At 41.9% G+C, this 21,344-nt stretch overlaps 1 protein-coding gene across 1 annotated transcript in view; it reads right to left on the minus strand.

The window, feature by feature from the left end:
* Nucleotides 1–4,283: 4,283 nt before the first annotated feature.
* The window catches only part of LOC133388510 (glutathione hydrolase-like YwrD proenzyme), a 43,014-nt gene continuing 25,953 nt past the window's right edge, over nt 4,284–21,344 (minus strand). The window contains exons 6-11 of the mRNA XM_061634475.1: nt 17,443–17,530; nt 14,714–14,885; nt 10,561–10,723; nt 9,867–10,037; nt 8,963–9,047; nt 4,284–5,578 (exon numbers count right to left, since the gene is read on the minus strand). Of these exons, the coding sequence (XP_061490459.1) occupies nt 5,343–5,578; nt 8,963–9,047; nt 9,867–10,037; nt 10,561–10,723; nt 14,714–14,885; nt 17,443–17,530 (915 nt within the window). The 3' untranslated portion in view covers nt 4,284–5,342. The remainder of the gene's footprint in view (nt 5,579–8,962; nt 9,048–9,866; nt 10,038–10,560; nt 10,724–14,713; nt 14,886–17,442; nt 17,531–21,344) is intronic.

Consider the following 21,344-nt stretch of genomic DNA (forward strand, 5'->3'; position numbering starts at 1 on the left):
TACAAGGATTTTTCTGGCGTCTCAGTTATAAGGGGTAACGGAGTTAACAGTGCTGAAGGTGGGCAAGGACACACATATGGTGGGGGTGATTCTTCAGGTTGATTTTCTAGAACAGGTTTTTCTGGTTTCTCGGCCTGGCCTTCTGAGGCAGCCTTCTGTTTCCAGGAGACAGTATAATCAAGATCAGGCTGCATCTTGGCCTTCTGGCTTATTTCGCGGCCTGTCTTAGAAGTCTTCTTGACCTGAGTTAACATAATCGTGGCGGCATTCTCCACCCACTTCTTTGCCCAAGGTGGCAGATTACTTGCCACTTTCCTCCACCCTTTCACATAAGGAATATCCTCAGGGCATCCGGGATTGCCTTCCACTGTAACTACATTCCAGAGGCGGGAAATGATGGGGCCATAGAAAGTGCCCTCTGCTGGCCAGTCCACTAAGGGCCCAAGTCTAGGCCAGTCCCAGGAACATTTAGTCTTCATGGTCTGCACATTACAGATACTGGTATCAAAGACTTCAGGAAAGTGTTTGACCATGAGAGCCAAAGGGGTTGAAGAGCCTCCCCCCATCCTGACCTAACTCTTTCCTAACCTAATCAATTCAGGATAGTGGATAACACACAGAGAAGGGAGGGGGCACAGGACACAAGTCGCCTATAGGAATTGGGGGAAGCGACTTGCTGAGGTAAAGGTTACAGGCACGCTCCGCTGCCCACGTCCCCCGGACTTTCAAGACACCCAAAGGCGTCCCAGGACTAGTGCGTCCAACGGCCAGAAGTGGAAATCGAGCGGTCAGTCACACACTCACCAAGCACTTGACAAGAAACCCCCCTTCCCAAACCTCCCGACAGAGAAACAGAAATGGAGGTTGATCAGACCCCCCTTCGATCCACTGGGATCGGCTGGCAGGCAGAAACAGGACAGAACAGAAAGGGATCCCTTAATACTCGCCTGACGGTGAACACCTCCGGTACTGATTTAAAGTGATCTGGACCGAACTTCTGGAAGGCCTCCGTTGGTTCCGCGTTGCTCCCCGGCCTCTCCCTAGCCCAGCCGGGCATCAGCAAATGCTGAAGGCGCGCTCCCTGCAGAGTAGTGAAGCGATCCGGGGAACCGCACGGCCCAAGGAAGGTGCAGGAGAAATATCCCTGACCGAGAACTCCGCTGTAGGACAAGGGGAAATACCCTTGACCTCGAGCTCCACGTTGGGCGCCAAAATGTTAAGGTAAGAATTGGAGTCTCAGGCCCAAGTTCGGTTCATCAGATGACTTTATTGCTAGCAGAGACACAGGGGAATTTGTCCTCCAAACTGTGTCTGTTGACAGTTGAGGCACAGCTCTTTTATTGGGTTACAGACAACAGAAAAGATACATTGGTGAGTGTGTTGCACAAAACATAACTGTATAGCTGGTAATTTTCCATTCCTAGAACAATCCTCTGCGCTTGCGCCTCCTTCTGGCCTACGTGCTGAATCCTTCTTTGCTAATGGCGTCCATTAACCCTTACATACCCACCTTACCACATTGAGTGGGAAGCTCTCAATTGGGCTTCTAAGTGTGTTTGGTTGAACAGACTTAGAAGCCTCCTCACAACTGGCAATCCACAGAGTTCCTGATCGTAGGGAGGCATTTAGGGCCACATTCACACTATACATTTATTCCACTATTATTCCACTTTAAATAGGGCCCACCCCATGATGTCACTAGGGCCCACCCCATGACATCACTAGGGCCCGCCCCATGACATCTCAGGCTTTGGGATGCTTCCGACCTGGCAACCCTAGCTTGCACAGATCATGGAGTGGGAGCCACCCTCCCAGGCAACTCTGCTGCTGGCTGCACCACTACCCGCACCACACTACTGCTACCACTGGCAACTTAACTAGGCCCAGCTATGTCAGCACATTGTGGGTGCATGCTTGCTATCACCCAAGATGGTAGAGGGGGTGTATTGAACACCTGCCACCACCTTTGAGGGCCTGCTGCAGTCTGGTGCCAGTCCTGGCTGGGATTGAACTTGGGACCTTCTGCCTACAAAGCAGATGCTCTATCACTGAGGTACATATAGCCTTTCCCAGTTTTTGGCTTTTGACAAACATCTGAAGTTCTCCCTTTACTTCTTGTTCAATACGCTTCAATACTTAATGCAATACAATTCTGCATAATAATAGTCATGTTTTCCTACATTTTGAAATGTATGTAGAGGAGCAAAGAAAGTATTACTGTGGGTGTAATATGGGAATAACAACTTTTAGGATCTTCTCCAACGGTTCACCATCTCACACTCACATTTGGCCATTTCCACACAGGACACATAATGTTGGTAGATGGCCAGAGAGACAGAGGGTTGTGGCTTCATACATTGGGTTATGTATTCTTGTATTTCTTGTCCTTAAAGCAATTAGAGGATACCCCTACCATAATTTGTAGCTGATGCTGGTCTCTTTTCTGTGGTGTCGGAAGATGATCTAGTCAGTTACAGGAGGCACCAGGAAATTCATGTGTAGATAAAAAACATTATTTGTTGCAAACTGCCACCATGTTTCTTGTTTAGAGGGTTGAAGAATAATTTTTGCCACATAGAAATGAATGCCACATCAGGATGTGCTTTGTTCCAGGCATCAAATTTATATTTGTACTCTTTAGGATTTCAGATATATAGTTGCTGCAGTTATTTTGGAGTAACATGGTATTAAAGTAACAACAGCATCCTAGCAATGATTTAATAATTGGGTTGTCACACAAACTTGAACACTGTGACACAGGTTAGATCATGAGCAGAAGTCATCAGACTATCACATAGCTACCAGTTTACCATATTAATTTCCACAAATAACTACATTTTATACCCATATCTGAGTTTCTTTAAAAATGAAAACAACCCCAGAAGACTATGGTTTTGAGTATAGGAGGGAGGAATGCTTTACCCTTTCCCTATTTTCCTCTCAAAAGTTGCTTCCAGATGACCTGTTTATTGACCAATCATCCTATTTTTTGTGGGGAGATTATACAATGCCCACTGTTTGCTGATCATTCATTCTGATATGGGAGGTTACACAACATTGCATTAAACAATTGTTACCCCACACTTTCCAGTGCATTTTTCCATTACTTTCCTGACAGGAAAAAAAATCCTATTTGTGGAGGGAAGCAGGTTTATTGTACAAGAGTACCAAATCAACTGTGATTGCACAACCTGAACTTGCCAGTCTGTGACTGAATTCCTCCCGAAAATACCAACAGTTGGAAGGGCCCTCTAATATTATGTAGCTCAGGCAGTGGATATGTATGTTGTTGCTTTTGGCTAACACAGCTTCACATTTCTTCCATTCTCATACTGATTTAAATCAATCTGTTCTTTTAATTAGAAGTTTTTGCCTAGTCACGAGATCTAATCTTGCCCACTGTGCATAGCTTTTCAACCATGTTCCCTGCTGAAGATGAACTTACAGCTTGGACTCTGGCCACCTATAAACAGGTGGGAGTTTACTAAGACTCGTCCTTCTTGAATCATTACAAACACAAGTATTTTCAAAAATCAATTAAAAGCAAGGTGCTTTTAAAAAGGAATATGGTAGTAGCACTACCTAAAACAGCACACAAGGTCCCTCCCAGCCTGCCCGTCCTTGAAAGAAGAGGGAGCACAGCAGCTGATTTCAAACAAACACACATTTTAACTCTGCTGGCGATGCTCACCAAAGGCAGATAACCTCTGTGTCCATTATTTAATTATATCTCACCTTTTAGGGAATTTAAGGGAGCATACATAAGGTTCCCAGGGAGTCTCCCACCTAGACACTAACCAGACCGACTCCTACTTAGTTTCAACAAAATTATTGCACCATGTGCCTTCAGACCATCCCTCGGGACCACACAGAATGCAGATACCCAGGACCCATAATTTCATCAAGCAGGCCAGCTTTCAGTACAGAACATTGTTCTGGAATTGCTGTCTGTGCGTCTGGCCTTAATTTTTCAACATACTCTTCATCTGAAAATGCATTGAAATACTTTATCTTATTACATTGGTTTGCGGAAGGCTACTGTTTGGGATGTTGCTGTTTGAGAACTGCAAACCCACACTTCTGTGCACACATAACACTTGCACTATTCTTGAACTGTGCTCAAAATATGGTAATTAAGTTCTGTTGCTGTCAGTAACACCAGGACAACAAGCTGCTTATTACAATGATATCTAGATACATGCAGTGCCACTAATAGAAGACTTTTTATTAAGTAATAAATGATACCAGAACATGCTATAAAATTTATTTCAGAAATTTGACAGTAAGAATCATGGGCAATACTGAAAGGGGTTTTCCATGGATTTGTCTACCTAGAAACTCAATTAAAATTAAAATAATTAAATTGAACTGAATTAAAACAAAACATGAAATACCAAGTTGTCTCAAAATGTACCACGAGTGGTTTATCACACATGTATATGAAATGCACATATGCTGTAAAATTATTTATTTATTATTTGATTTATATCCTGTCCCCCCCGCCACCAGCGGGAGCCCAGGGTGGCAAAATGGCTTCCAGAAAAAGGTTTAAGAGGCAGGGGAAGAAATCACCAGTCAATATTAATAATTTTAGTACTGATTGCCCTGCCTCCTGTTTTTGTTAAGGTGGTTATATATTTGTCATGAACACAAATTCTGGAGTGTTGTAAAAAAAAACAGTAAATTTAAATTTTCAGCCCTAATTCTAGACATAATCAGATGCAGGCACTTTCACAGCCACGCTGCCCAGAGTGCTTTGTTCTGAGAGAAGAACCCCCTTGGCCCTAGAATTGGGGAGGATGTGGAAACAGACAGCCTCACCAGACAAATGGGTAGTGGCAGGAGCAGGCAGTGGCAGGTGGGACAGCAATTCCATATGTGTCTAATTGCCTCAGTTTGCCTAATGGTAGGGCTAGCCCCTGGATGGACAGCTGTCTGAATGTGAGTAGAAAACTCTTGACTTTTGCATAGCTGGAATATAGACTATTTTAAATCCAATGCACTTTTCCCTCTGTCCCTAGCCACCCATGACTGGCATGTGGCTTCTCCAGAAGGTTGCCTATGAGGAAATTAAGCTTTTGGGCTGAAAAAAGTTCTGCACTCCTTGATTGATAGCTGGACTCTTCCCCATGGTCGCAGACAGAGATACCTATGACTGAACCTGAGAGATCTACATGCAAAACATGTGCTCTATTATCAAATTATGGCAATGGAACAAGATGCTTTTGTTCCATTCCCCCCCCACACACACACAATGTCATTTTGATACATGTTGAAATTTGAGTTTTGATTTTGAAATTGATTGATCTCCACTTAACACACAGCCAGTTCTTTCTTCAGTGCTAGTATCCCAATGCACAACCATCAGCTCGAGGATCAGACCCAGCCCACAATACGTTGTTTGAAGACATTTTTCTCCAGTGCCTCCACCAGTCTCCTTTGGTGACAATTTGACCTCGTCCAAACATGCTCCTGCTGTGCCCAGTTACGTGTGCCATAACAGTATGATCCTTGGCTCTCAATGCTTCGGTAATATGCCGAGGGATGCCATCTTCCAAGAACACAAACCATGCATCTGCTGTATGAAAGAACAGCATTCAAGGATTTAACTGGATAAGCAATACTGTATGAACGGAAAACTATTTTGTAAATATCATTTGCCCCCAAAGACTAAGAACTGAACTAAAGTACCGATTTTGGGGACTAAACCATGGTCTCACTAGAAGTAAATAGAATATTCTAACCAATTTCACCTGAACTAGGGATGAAAACAAATGACTAGGAGCAGCAGCTTTAAAGTTATTTCATGACAGTTAACACTGCATGGAGAAGCAAACAGTTGTAGGGGCCAGCTAAGTGCCAATCACAGTGTACCCTCTTGGGAACTGAGGGAAGGAGAGGATGCACCATTGCTGGGTATGATGATGATTTCTTACCCACCCTTCACCATCCTTCATCATAAGATGATGGGTTACAACAGTGTAAAAATACAATATTAAAATCAGTTAAAACGATTTACAATCAGAAGAATAGGTTAGGTCCTGATATAGATGTCAGGTGTCAAAGGCAAGGGTAAAGAGGTGCATTTTCAACATGTGACAAAAGCTATACAATGAAGGTGCCAGATGCACCTTCAGAGGAAGTGAATTCCACAGCTTAGGGGCTGCCACAAAGAATGCCCTCTCCCGGGCTACCACCCTCGAACACTGCATGCATGTACATGAGAAGCTAAAGAATACCACCCCTCTCTGGGTGGTGACAGCTGTCGCTCATACATTTAGGGCAGGGATGGGGAACCTGTGGCCCTCAACATTTTGTTGGACTATACCTCCCATCATCCCTTGACCATACCTAGAAGAAGTTTAATGCTAACATAATTCAAAAGGCTCTTTGGAGGGACACTTTGTTTTACTCTGTCCAGTAGGAAATTATGGATTTGAGCCAGATGAAGAAGGGTCAGCATGAAATTTAATAACTTCATAATAAGGAGGCACAGTGGCTTATTTATTTACAGAAGAATTTATATACCACCCTCTCACAAGACATCAGGGCAACAAAAAAACACTTTTTTTAACAGAACAATAATTAAAATGGCGGGCTATAATTTTTTTAAAAAACAACTGCATAGGCCTCTCAGCCTAAAAAAGTCTTCAAGAGGTGCTTGAAAGTCAGCACTGAGGATGTCTGCTGAATCTCTGCTGGAAGAGTGTTCCATGGCATGGAACTGGCAAGCCCAAATGCCCAATTTCTGGTTGAGGCCAGTCGGGTCTCTGTAACACAGGGGACAACTAGGTGGGAAATTTCAAGGGATGCTTTAAGACTACAATTCTACATATATCTACCTAAGATTAAGCCCTGTTGACCACAGTAGCTTATTTCTGAGGAAATACATATAGGATTTCACTATATCACATCCTATCTTAAGGCAACAGGCTGTAGTACATGAATCAACAGGATACTTTCCAATTCAATGTTTGTATAAAAAGAGGTAAATGCAGCAAAGGATCCTGTGGCACAGTAAATATTTTAATATATATTCAGCCTTCTCCAACCTGGTGCCCTCCAGATGTTTTGGACTATAACTCCCATCAGCCACAGTCATTATCCTACATCAGGTGTGCTGACTGGGACTGAGGAGAGTTGTAGTCCAATGTGGAGGATGCCTTGTTGGAAAACACTGATATATAGTGGCATGAGCTTCTGTAGTATCTTTAATTACATCATAATAAGGCATGGTAGTCTCTTACAGCAAAACCAATAGAGCACTCCTCTGGCAGCTTAAAGACAAACCATTTGTATGAGGTGTAAACCCACAGATGTTCATGTTGGTTTTGCTTCAGCAGACTATCATGGCTACTCCTGTGTAACTAAAGATATACTAAGTCTCTGACTGTTTTTCATAAGCTTTCTTTGATATCACAAGGAAGACTGCAGGCATCAACTTGCCTATTGTGGAGAAATACCTCAGCCTGCTGTTTGAAATAGCAGGCTGGAATACATAACCCAAAGTGCATCTGCTTGTGAGGAAGAAAGAAAAGGACGGAAGATTAAACATTAGCTTGACATTTATTACTTGTTGCTTCTCTATACCGTGTATGTGAGTGCGCACATGTGTACGTGCGTGCATGCATATAGCAAACCCCTCAATAGCAGCTGCAAAGCAGAAGAGGCAAATGACAGACAATGAGAGATATAAATGAAGAGATTAAATTCAATAAGAGACAAAGGTGAAGTTAGAGTCATAATATATATGACTATATAACCAGTCGGTCACTGCTCTCTGCAGGTGAGGGCCTCCTGCAGATACAATCTTATCAGGAGGTCAGTTCCACACAACATAGGAAGCGTACCTTTAGTGTTATGGCACCAACACTCTGTAATTCCCTCCCCTTAAATATTAGACAGGCACCATCTCTGTTTCTGTCGATGCCTACTGAAGACATTCCTTGTTCAACAAGCCTTTTATGCAGAGACCTTTATCCCAGTCTGAGTCTCTGTTGGAATCGCTTTTTAAGATGTTTTTAAAGCTGCTTCTTTTTCAAAAGATGTTTTTAAAGATGCTTTGTTTTAATCTGTTTGTAAAGCTTTTAATGTTTTACATGGAGAGCCAGTGTGGTATAGTGGTTAAGGTGTTGGACTACGACCTGGGAGACCAGGGTTCAAATCCCCACACAGCCATGAAGCTCACTGGGTGACCATGGGCCAGTCACTGCCTCTCAGCCTCAGAGGAAGGCAATGGTAAAACCACCTCTGAATACTGCTTACCATGAAAACCCTATTCACAGGGTCACCATAAGTCAGAATTAACTTGAAGGCAGTCCATGTCATTTTCAATATATATAGTATTTGTTTTAATATATTTCAAAGTATTTTGTTTTAAGAGTGTTTTTGTTTGCCGCCCTGGGTTCCTTCTGGGAGGGTGAGACATAAATTTAATAAATAAAATTTAATAATAAATAAATATAACATGCTGCATTGATCTGAACAGTACAAGAGTGCAAGAGTTTATGTATCTAATTTAAGAGCGCTGTGGGTGTAACTGGAGGAGAACAAATGGAATCCAACTTTGAAATAACTTAAAGTAGAATCCTTATTACCCAGAGCTGGACTACTAAATCCTTACAACTAGAAAAATTCTCTCCAAATATGTAGCACTTTGCCAGCATAACCAGCACTCTGGTTGTGTGGAAGGGCTGCAGCATGCAAAAAGTCCCAGGTTCAAATGCTGACATCTTCAGGTAGGGCTGGGAAAGCCTGCTGCTTAAAACACTGGAGAGTTGCTGCCAGTCAGTGCAGACAATCTAAGCTAAGTGGACCAATTGACTGACCTTGCCATAAGACAGCATTCTGTGTTCTTGTCTGACAAACTACATATTTTAAATATTTCTCAGCTATTAAAGTAAAATGAGGATGTACTGAGTCTGTGTGCTCATTAGGTGCATTTTATATCAAAAAGTCTTACTCTTTTTGTTATATTCAACACAAAAACGAGGAGCATCCAAAGCCTCTTGTGGATTCATCCCAAATTCCAGCATGTTCAATAGTACCTACAAGAATATGGGAGCGGGAGGGGATGGAACGGGATAAAATGAATGAGGAAAGACAAACTTGTTACATAAACCTAATATATCTTTAGGAAGTTATTAGTTCACAAAGCAGCATCAACCTGGACAAAATTGTTTCTCAAATGTCTTCACACAAATTACAGGAATAATTACAAAATGACTGACAAAGCAACTGAAGATGAATAATATTTTAGCTTCGTTATGAAGGAAGCAAAGGAAGTTTCATTTTATTGAAACAATGCAGAAAGGATAAGACAATACACTCACCTAGTTATATGAGGGGCGATGAAAACAGAACACTTTCCCTCTTCATCCACTTAGTGTTCCTGTCCTTCCTTCAGCAATTCAGATGTCCATTCATTGGCATAACATTTCAAAAGGGATTTCTTACGTAAAATCCAATATGAGTATTCCCAGGTCTTGTGGCCAATTCCCAGATTTTAGCTGGGATATCGATAGTGCAGTTTAAGCCTACATTCATTGGATTTTATGCAGATATGCTGTATTCTGCTGTTATGCCCTCATAGGGACACCTGGGGTGTCAGAGGTGGGACACGTGCTCTGGATGGGCAGAGGGAAGGCATGCTCTCATTTCTCTATAATGTAGTCGAGCAAGATAAAGTAGAAATACAAAAAAAAAACCAAACCCATGTGTTCTTTGCACATGAATTCTAAATGTAAGCAAACATGTGGCTTCGATATTGATTAAGCAGCTGGACTGCAAAGGATCTTCTGTAGGGTTTTCAAGTAACATGCTTAGGAAGAAGTGGTGAACTCTTCTGCTAAAGATCAGAGACTCACCTGTACCTGCCCTTGTGGCTGCATGAATCCACCCATTACCCCAAAGGAACACAGAAGCTCCCCCGAATCTGCAGCAGTAGCCAGAGCAGGTATAATTGTATGATATGGTCGCTTCCCAGGTGCCAGGCAGTTTGGGTGATCAGGCTGTAGTGAAAAATTGGTTCCTCTGTTCTGAAAATAAGTAAATAAAAGTAAAAGGCAGAGATTGGCAAAACAGCCTCATGGTCTTAAATAGGAAAAAAAATGTACTAAATTACATAGTTACCCAAGGCTAAGAACAAACAACAACAAACCCACATAAAATGCTAAAATAGCAGCAATCATCCTATCATCATCCACAAACATACCACTGCAAGATATACTGAATGTACAGTTTTAAAATGAAGGTGAAAAATCCTGAATTATTTTAAGTCACCTAAATAGTGTAACCTCCTAGGTAAGTGTCTCTCCAAACTACGCTACACAGTGCATAAATAAACAAGCCAACACCAACAGCCCGAAAGTGGGGAAAATGCTTCCTATAGTCACCTTTTTGTAATGTGATCTGATTTTATGTGAACATCATTTTAGATCAACTAGGGTGTGAACTAGCAATGTTATACACTGGACAGCACTATATGTCAACTAATATGAAAGCAATCCCCCCCCCACATGTGTACAATCATTCACACATTCTTGGAAAATATTTTCTCACTTGTAATGTAAATCCACAGCCATCTGGTACCAGACCTGTGCCAAATCCCATATAGCTGCTGCTAATGAAAGAGCAGGCATTGCCCTGGGTATCCACCACTGTGAAGTAAACAGTGTCACTTCCAGCCGGGAAAGGATTTCCATGATTGTATTTGGCAGTCGCTCTGAAGGGAAACAACAACAATGCAACACCTTTTGTAAAAAGTCATAAAGTAAATTCTCCGATGTCACAGTTTGCAAACATTGCCCATAGTCCTTGCAAAGTGATGGCTAAAATCTAGTAAAATCTCATTGCCATAGTGTCAACTTGGTTGTATTGGTTTTGTTAGAGTTTATATTCATTTTTATTTTCCTCATTAATGCAAGACATCCATTTAGGTGAAGGCTTCAATCTAGTAAGGCTGCTTTCACACATGGGGCTGATTGCGTTAGTTTAACAGATTAAAAAGGTAGCACTTCTGTCCCAATTTCTAAAATTCCTTTCACACTGCAGTACCTCTTGCATTAAGGAACAGCAGCTTTTTCAGCCGATAAACTGGCATTTCAGGTAACTGTCTTTCACACAGCTTGTTTTCTTCCCTCACCCATGCACACTGTTCCCCACTGTGTAGGTCTAAGATCTCGTCCCATCGCCATGCAAGCCCTCTCCCTTTAGGACCTGACTTTTTAAATTGTTTTAGTTGTATCAAGACGTGTGTGTGTGTGGGAAATGCTGCTGCTATCTGTGCCAATGCCGGAATACTAGTACAACGTTCATCAGGAGAAAAAAAAAACCTGCGTGACTAGAGGGCGGGAACACACTGCATGGTGGAATGCCTGTCACATGATCAGCTGCACCTAGCAAAAAACTCCTGTGATCTTCCGGGTTCCCAGCCTTGCTAACAGATTGTTTCTGGTATTATTTATCATGGAAAATTTGCGCTAAACTTCCAGTACATTCCATTAGAATTCTGGAGCTAGCTTGCGCATCGTGTGAAAGATCAACTATAATGCACAAATTACCAGGTAAGAAATCGTCAGAATAATGGAATAAAGTGCAGTGTGAAAGCAGGCATAATCTGACTCAGGCTCATGCTTAAAGTGGCCGCTTTTATTTTGACGAACTGTTACAGGGCCCTGATCTGGAACATGGAACATGATCCAGACTGGGGGTCTATTCGACTGTCCTGCAGCAGTTTCCCACACCCAAGCTGATGATTGGCTTCAATGGTGCAAGTAGCTTCTTTGGAGGCAAGTAGCAGCTACATTTCTGGCAGGAAATCTACACTGAAAACACACTATTCTTCAAAGTAAAAATGGCCAGGTTAAGCATACTTTTAAAAAGGTTTGGCCCACAGACTACAAGTTACATGCTATTGTGCTCATTTCATAAGAAGTGCCTGCTGGATCAGGCCAGTGGCCCATCTAGCATCCTGTTCTCACAGTGGCCAACCAGATGCCCATGAAAAGTCCACAAGCAGGACCTGAGTGCAAGCACATTTAAAGCCATCCAAATTAGTGGCCATCACTGCCTCTTGTTGGAGCGAATTCCATAGTTTAACTATGCGCTGCATGAAGGACTTCCTTTTGTCTGTCCTGACACTTCATTCAATGTCCACAAGTTATAATGTTATGAGGGAGAAAAATGTTTCTCTATCCACTTTCTATATGCCATGCATAATTTTATATGCTTCTGTCATGTCACTTCTGACTCACCTTTGCTCTAACCTAAAAAGCCCCAAATGCTGCAACCTTTCCTCATAGCAAAGTCACCCCATCCCCTTGATCATTCTGATTGCCCTTTTCTGAACCTTTTTCAACTCTTTAATATCCTTTTTGAGGTGAAACAACCAGAACTGTGCACAGTATTCCAAATGTGGATGCACCATAGATTTATACAATGGCATTATGATATCGGCAGTTTTATTTTCAATACCTTTCCTAGTGATCCCTAGCATGAAATTCACCTTTTTCACAGCTGCCAAACACTGATCTGCTTGCAGGCTTCCCTTTGGGGCATCTGGTTAGCCTCTGTGAGAAGAGAATGCTGGACTAGATAGGCTTCTTCTTACTTTCTTAATGAGCCTGAACACAGTTAACACTCATGACTGTACCACTTTTATGTTAGCAAAACAGATATCACAGTTTATCCCAAAGCAGCCTTGAATCAAGTGCCTAGTACAGTTTTCTCCTCCCTCTGGTACATTCCACTAAATCAGCAGATAGTGTGTCATGAAAAGATAAGGCAAAATGATACGGGGGGGGGGGAGAAGCCGGTAAGTCTTTTTATGATCAGTAATGACCAGATCAAATAAGTGGTTTCCACAGTGTATCTTGTGAGGTTAAACCCAAACATAGGGCTGCCAACAATTTTAAGCAAACATTTTTATCTAAAGTACATAATAGGAGGTGAACACACGTTGGTACTTTAAAAATGCCACACACACACACTATCAGGAATACCCTATTTGTAGGCATTGGTCCCTTGGGTTTTCAAGCATGTGTTATCTTGAAGCGTGTGATTGAAAGCATGGTGGTCAACTTGACTAAATTTCTTGATGTTGTGAGTATGAAGGACTCATCCCATCTTCAGCTGTGAGCAGTTAAAAAAATCCAATACACATAAAAAATGTTTCTTTGGAACAAGAGATTTCTAGGTAGCATACTAGGGTTCCTGCTAACAGATTTCCCTACAGAAGCTGTAGTGACTCCCCTCCTCCCTCACTCTAGTAACATATTTTACATGTATTTGACTATAGACATTCCTCCCCCACAACAGCAAACTCACGCAGGGAGTGCCAATGGTTATGTAGCCAAAATGGGGTCATCAGAGGCAGATATCAGCATGTTCGAGGGAACATGTTGAAGAAGTAAACAAAGCAAAAGCAAAACACTGTAACCTTAGAGGGCAAACCCCCCAAAATACCAAAACCCAAAAACCCAATGCAGACTGAGCATGCTCAGTAGCTACCAAATTTTGAGTGTCAGCTGGAAAAGAAAAATGTCGAGGAAGCGGGGGAATGGAATGCTCTGCTTGGAGGAAATACTTAAAGAGCTTGAGCCTGAAACAGAAGCAATTATGTTCCATGCCATCTGTATGGTATGTATATGTATTGTTTCATACATATACCAGTTGATATCTGTACTGGATGTGAATCGATTTTATGTATGTGTTGCTTTTGTATATGGAGAGGTCCTTTTCAGTTGTGGCTCCCTGTCTGTAGAATATTACCCCTAGTGAGGCCTGCCTGGTGCCTTCGTTGATAACTTTTCAGATTTATCTTTTTTCCCAGGCATTTGATACTGAGATTATGTTGTTTGTTATTAGTGTGCTGCCAATCTTCTTGTGGCTGTTATGGGGGCTGTTTTTAGAGTGTTATATATTTATATTTTTAATGGGTTATAAGTGGCTTGGAGACCTATGGGTAACAAGTAACTAACAAGTCAAATAAAGTTGCTATTACATTGTAAATTGCTTCAGGATGCAATTTTTCATCAGGCTTTCCTATAAAAAAATAACTTTAATATAACATGTAAAACCCCTGAATTCCTCATTCTGAACTAGGTAATATATTACAACACAGCAATGACTTCACAGAATGGGATCCAAAGACCTGTGCAACTGTTTCTGCCTGCCTACAAGGGTTTAGGTTTGTGTTACTCAATCAGCAGGCTCTTTCCATTCTTCAAAAGCACTTTCAAAACTGAAATGACTTTCAGTGATAGTCATTATGGTTGGTAGTCATTGTCATATTGTGCAGTAGCCTGCAGCATAAAAAAAAACATCAAATATCCCACTGGGAATGCGCAAGCACTTGAACTAGCTCTTTGGATCCTGGCCATAGCAAATAAAATAGGGCTATAATATGTGTAAACATCAAGACTACAGCAGCTACTTTGAAAGAAAGCCAATACCATATGTCAGGATCAGAATGCTGTAGTGTTACAGTGGTTAGGGATTTGGACTAGGACCTGGGAGATCAGGGTTCAAATCCCTACTCATCCATGGAACTCATTTGGTGGCCTTGGGCCAGTCCCCAACTTTCAGCCTAACCTACCTCACAAGGTTATTGTGAGTATAGTATGGACAGGGGGAAATCCATGTAGACCACCTTGAAGGAAAGTGGGATATAAATGTGACAATAGATGAAAGCAAACATAAAAAGAGACCTTACCTCTGTAAATCAATCAGCTCTGAATGGTCTCTGGCATAGGATTTTGAAAGGAGCTTTGTTGTAGGTACAGCTACCTTTTCTGGATCTGCACAGAACCAGAAAGTATCGCCAAAGCTAATTTTGACAGCTTCAATCAGAACGTGTAAATAATGAGCAGTATTATGACCCATTTCTAGAAAAGCAAACCAGTATAAGGATTATGTCAGATTCAAAAGAACCATTCATCCATCAAAATACAGCTGCCTACACAAATTGCATTGAACTCATTCACAAATTATGTTCTATACGCAGAACGTATAAGATTTGCAGTAGGTGGTAGAGGCAAAGATACCTCCTCCTACCTCCATTCCCTTCTACCTCCACCCACCTTGCTTTTCCTTCCTCCCCCCACCCCACTCTCTACCCTAGCGAATCTCCTCTTCTCACCCTGCACCTGATTGATCTCTTCATGTGCTTCAGAACAGTGCCATCTGCAATGCTACTGGGACTCTTTCAAGAGCCAACTCTTCAAGCCAGTGGCCATGCATAGAACAGGGCAATTGGGTGGGGGTATTGTCTGGTACATTTGTGGGGAGGAGAGGTTTCTACTAATAGTAAGAGATGCCAAGGTTCCACCCAACCCAACAAACAGCATCCTCAACCATCAAGGTTGTTTTAAAATTCTAATTGTGCCACCATTTGAATCATAGGAGTTGGTTGCAATGATCCTGGTTGCTCAAATAAGATTGGTAGAGAGGCTATGGTGTGTGTTTGTACAGCACAGATAACAACAATCTTGTTTTTTGCAGCTTCTTCAAGTTTATAGATACAATGGCACAAGCTGGATAGCATGGATCCTGAAACAGTAGAGTGATTAGCATGTAAGTGGGAGAGGGTCCTTGCAACAATGAGGATAGCCTTGAGGTGTGTGTAAAGCATTTGTTCCTTTTTGAACAGCAGGAGGAGAGATGTATCCTTGGCCCTGGAGAAGGGAAATACACATCCTTCAAAGTAACAGTATTAGGGGAACAAATCTTCAAATGACAGGGCATTGCTGGAAGGGAAGGAACAGCTTTCCATTTGTTTGTTTTAAATCCCTATTTGATTCCAAATTTGCAAAGGCATTTGGAGGGTGGGGAGAGGAGAGAGCATTTTGTAGTCAGTGATGACAATGGCATTTGTCCATCACAGTTATCAAAATGCACACAGCTTGATAATCTCATTGGCTGATCTTTAGGACTAGTTGCTGGGTGAGTGTTTTTAAAATACATCTTGCAGAATCACAGAATCCCTGAAAAACTGAAAAAAATAGCATGAGCCATGATCTACAAAAGGAAGACAGGACACCATCAACTTTTCTGTTCAAAAAGGTGACAAATACTAAAGTACCCGTAAGGATCTTTGGATTTGGATGTAGCAGCACAATCATTTTATAGCATTCTCTCCTGCTAACAAGGAATGAAACCATTCAACTGAGCCATCTCTGCCAGGGGTTGCCAATGCAGTGCCTACAGGCACCAATGTGCTCACCAGTATCTCCTATGATGCCCCAAAAAAGTCTCAGTAAATATCCCCTACAAATGCATAAGAGACTGTTTGCTCTTCCTGCTGAGCTCCCGTTTGCTCTGGTGCTGCCTCTCTTACATTGAACACATCCCCTTAAATATGCCCACATTTCATTGGACACCCACCCTCCCACCTGTTCTGAACAGATGAGAGGTGCAAAAAGCTTCTGTCCGAGAGCAAGCACAGCAATGGCTAATATAGATGCCTCTTTTTCCACTGATAGGGGGCGTGCCTGCACCATGTTGTGGTCCTGTTTGTGCTTCTGCTTTTCTGGATATGCAGCCATTTTGTGACTGCTACCCAGGGCACTTTCTCAAAATTCCAAATGTGCCCATAGGCCCACTTGGCAACCCCAAATTTACATGCTTTCCAAATTAGCACAAGCTTTTAAAAAGTTGAAGTTGGTGGTAGTCATTTCTTATTTTTTTTATCTATAGGACTAAAAAGAACAGAACTACGAATTTCATATTGCAGGGGTTTTTTTACTATCCACTTTAAATGCACTAAGGATGCTATCCAAACTTTGTTCTGCCACCGCCAGGGCTCTGCAGAGTGGCAGAGGCACCGCCGCATCTGCAGCTCTGCCACACTCGTCAGTCACAGCAGTGTGGGTAGAATAATTTGACCTGAACCTGCAGCAGTTCCAGAAAGGCTCAGCAATTGGGTTCTGATCAGGCCCAATGCTGGTCACTGATGGCTGTGATACTGGCTCAGGATCCAACAAATCCAGAGCAGGCTCAATCCTGTCCCTTTGCTGCCCTCCAAGCACCCCATTTCTGGGCTTTCCGCTGGGCTCCACTTGGGGGAGAATTCCCCAGTGTACCACCCACCCACACATTTGGCAGCTGGTGAGAGACCAGGTCAGATATGTGTGTTGCTCTGTTAAAGTGTCTTCAGACAAAAAGCACCATTGCAGAGTGAACAGAAAATGTGGGCAATTCACACATCCTGTTCTCCACCACAGTACCATGTCTGAAGTTGCCCTGAGATTTATTTTGATATTTAAAAACAGATTATAACACAGAAAACTAGTGCACTGACTAACAGTAGCTTTGGTTTTGACTGAAAGGCTTTTTTCCCTACTAAAGCAGAAACAATTGGCGTGTTCCTTCTCTGTCTATTTTAATTCTTTGCAAGAAGTGATCAACACATAGAACTCATGGCTTTTTAGAAGCTGGTCATACCTTTCACATTGAAATTTTCTAAAATGTTCAGGGCTAACAGAGCTGTGATGCCTTGCCCATTTGGAGGGATTTCCCATATATCCAGACCCTGAAAAAGCAATAGCTGTCACTTCGCACAGAACACCAACAAAGATATAATAAATAAAATGGAAACTTTCCCCCAAGACACTGATAATTTTCTATATGAAAGTACTTCCTGTATCACTGGATTAAGACCCTGTAGCACATGGCATAGATGACACAAGTGATTGGCAAGCAAACTCACCTAAATATGCAATGGTTCAATGCAGTCTCTCTCTACACTATTATAAATGAGTATAATTCGTTTCTGTGCCCTTGTCAAACAAATACTTTCTTATAACAACTACCTCATCCACATCTGATTCTCAAATCTAAAAAATAATTTCGGGCCACTCCATATGCAGAATATATTTGCAAGAGAGGAGCAGTAAGGGGAACAACAAGGAAAGGGCTAGAGCTCAACAGCAGAGCATCTGCTTTGCATGAAAAAGGTCCCAGGTTCAGTTGCCCATTGGGCAAGACTACTGCCTGCAATCTTGAAAGGCTGCTGCCAGCCAGTGTAGACAACATGATAGAATAATGGTCTGACTCAAAATAAGGCAGCTTCCTATGTTTCTAATATGTCTTGGGGGGGAATCAGAAATACTTTACTGGAGTGAAAGCAATTGACAGCAAAGAATATAAAAGAACACAGGACTTTAAAGGGACTAAGGGTCTGGCTGAAGATACATGAATAACACATGTATATTTAACTTACCAGCCTTTGCTTCTTTGTTTAAACACATTACTCATTGTCCTGTGTGCGTGTCTGCGCATGCACCCAACATGACTAATGGGTTTATTACTAGGTCTGGGTTTAGAAAGGTGCTATTCTTGGAAGCACTGGAAACATACCACTGCAAAACTTGGCACACCTTTGCTAATGATAGGGTGTCTAAGCATTTCCTTTTCTTATGTGGGAACTCTGGCATCACGGTTCCTCACACTACACTAGGCAACCCACATAGTCACTCTCAGAACTGCTCTGAGATTATTTGCTACTCATGAAAGACCGGCAGGTGCCAAAACCTGCTGTCATTTAACTTACATATTGTGAAGAACTTTGAGCAGCATACATATAAACGCTGGATTTAAGCTCCAGATCTCTTTTTTCTACCCTTTATTTATGTGCATACCTCCCTTATTTGATTCCGATAACTTTCCAAATTATCACTCCTTTGTGTTAATGAAGACAGTCACTTCTTAACAAGCAGTTGGAGGCTCCTGAATTTTACAGGCGTTTTAGGCTGCAATCCTCTACTACAAGATTATCAGGGAATAAAGGCCCATTGAACTCAATGGGTCTTACCTCTGAGTAGACACACACATGGGATTATATTGTTAATCAGGCAATGGGCATTCAGAGCAAACAAGAGGAGCAACAAGCAAGAGAGTTTGTTCAGGTGTGTTCAAGAGTTTCCAAAACAGTGAATCCATTACAGCAGAGGTGGGGAATCTTTTTCAGCCTAAACACCACATTCTCTTGTGGGCAGTTTTCTGTGGCCACAGGCCAGTGATTGGTAGGACCAAAGGCAAAAGTGGGTGGAGTAACAGATGTGATCCTTACCTTAGTACAGTAGGCTACATTCTACCAATACAAATGACAAAGGTTTCTACATCCACAAACATCTCCCCAACCAGGAGAGGAAGAGGTATTATCACAGTCCAGGCAGACCAGGCACATTGCAGGCAGGCAAAAGCATTCAAAGAGGAAGTGGAACAGGGGCGGTGAGGGGTATGACCCTGGGAGAGTCTCAAGAGCCAGATAGAGAGGCTTGGAGAGCCACATTTGGCTTGTGGTCCCAAATTACAGCCACAGAAAAGTTGCCAAATACGAAGACAGATTCACATGCTGGTATGATTCCCAATGCATTTCAATGGCAATAAAATCATATGGCTTAATAAAAATGAATTGGACCAAATTTTGTACCACAGCATACCAGAGCCTGTTTTTTGTGTTCAACAGCTTCCAAGCACAATGGATTTTTACTCCATTTCCTTTTGTACAGCAGTTATTCTTGCTATATTCATTGCATTGCACACTGCTTCTGAAAATCTCAAGTTCCAAAAACAGTTTCCCATGCATTACAGGGACAGGAGCGTGAAAGAACTAAAGCATCACTTGCATACACAGCTAGACATTTTTCTTTCTCTGGATTGTAGCCTATATAGCTGTGACTGGACTGACGTATCTGCTCTCATACCAATGGAGTGGATAGTATAATTAAATTACACACTGCTAAGCTTTCCTGGAGATACTAGCTCCCACAACTCCTCAGAAATAAAGACAGTAAAAAAAGTTTTAACAGTGCAGGCCCACACAAACAAAAATCAAATCAGTAATATAAATAAGCTAAATTGAAAAATAAATATCTTTATGCATCCATTACTGTTGGGGACAGAAAAAGATTACAGCAGCTACATAAAACAGATCAAAATAATGTCTTTTAGCTTCAAGAGTCATTGCTTTCATAAGAGCAGATTTTATGAATAAAGATTATGGTTTTCTATATTCTCTTTTCAGCAGCTCAAACTGTTGGACATAACAAAACTCTTCACACCATTAAACATACATATTAGCAAATGAAGCTTGCAATCTACAAGTGTGGGTGCACATTCCTGGCACACACCCCTTTTCAAGGTCGATTCAAGTGTGTAAAGAGGATACAAATTCCCAACACTCCATCCCACATGTGGATTTGCTTGTTCTGTGCTGAAGCACTGCCCTATATTATGAGATGATCCTGAGATTTAAACTACTGGTGTCATTAACTGTCCCATTTTCAGATTGTAACTGGGCTTAAATTGAATTTGTTTAAGGTGCATATCATGATGGTAATAATGCCAGTGGGTATTTTAGTTACGAGCCCAATATTTTAGAGGTACAAATAAGCATTAAAGTATACCGGTCATGAATATTTCTATTTACCTCGTGTGTGTGTGTGCGTGCACGCACACATGTGCATTCCTTCAAAAACTATGCATCCCACCACCTCATATTTCCCTTTATCTTCAGGGAAACCAAAGTCAACTTCAGTTTTCAGAGTCTGTAATTCATACTAGCATGGGTGGGTCTGGGAGGAAGGTAAGAGTCTGCCAGACAATTTTATGACTATATAAAATAAAATTACAGGAAAAAGAACAGAGGTTGCAGAACAAAGGGGAGGGGGGAATCCCAAGAATGACCTGGCAAGGAAACCCCATTTTCTTTCCAATCTTGGCTATGTCACTGGAAAGTACTGCTTTGAAGTATAAAGAGAAGCACATTGAGTAAAAAGGCATTCCCGTTTATAGAAAATTCTGTGGGAGGGACAGAGAGCACAAAAGGAGAACCACAATGTAGTATACACTCCCAATTCTTCCTTTACTGGTTTCTTTGGTCCCTGATCAGCCCAGTAACTGAAGACATGCCCAATATTACATATATGTATTAAGGATCAAAGGTTTAAAGCTTGTTAAAAGGTACTTTCAAGTGCTCTGGGGAATGGAAGGCTTTTCAGTTGTGGCTCTCCAGCTATGGGATGCTTTCTTATGAAGGCTACCAGGCTTTTATAGACAGACAGACAGATTCTGACTTGTGGCGACCCTATGAATAGGGGATTTACCATTGTCTTCCTCTGAGGCTGAGAGGCAGTGACTAGCCCAAGATCACCCAGTGAGCTTCATGGCTGTGTGGGGATTCGAACCCTGGTCTTGACCTTGGGCCAGTCTCTCACACACTCACACACACTCACACACACTCACACACACACAATTATTATTAAATTTATATCCTGCTTTTCCTCCCAGAAGGAGCCCAGGGCAGCACCATAAATTAGTACTGTAACATTAGGCTCCAATAG

This window comes from Rhineura floridana, chromosome 7 (genome assembly GCF_030035675.1).
Source record: "Rhineura floridana isolate rRhiFlo1 chromosome 7, rRhiFlo1.hap2, whole genome shotgun sequence".
Taxonomy (NCBI): Eukaryota; Metazoa; Chordata; class Lepidosauria; order Squamata; family Rhineuridae; genus Rhineura; species Rhineura floridana.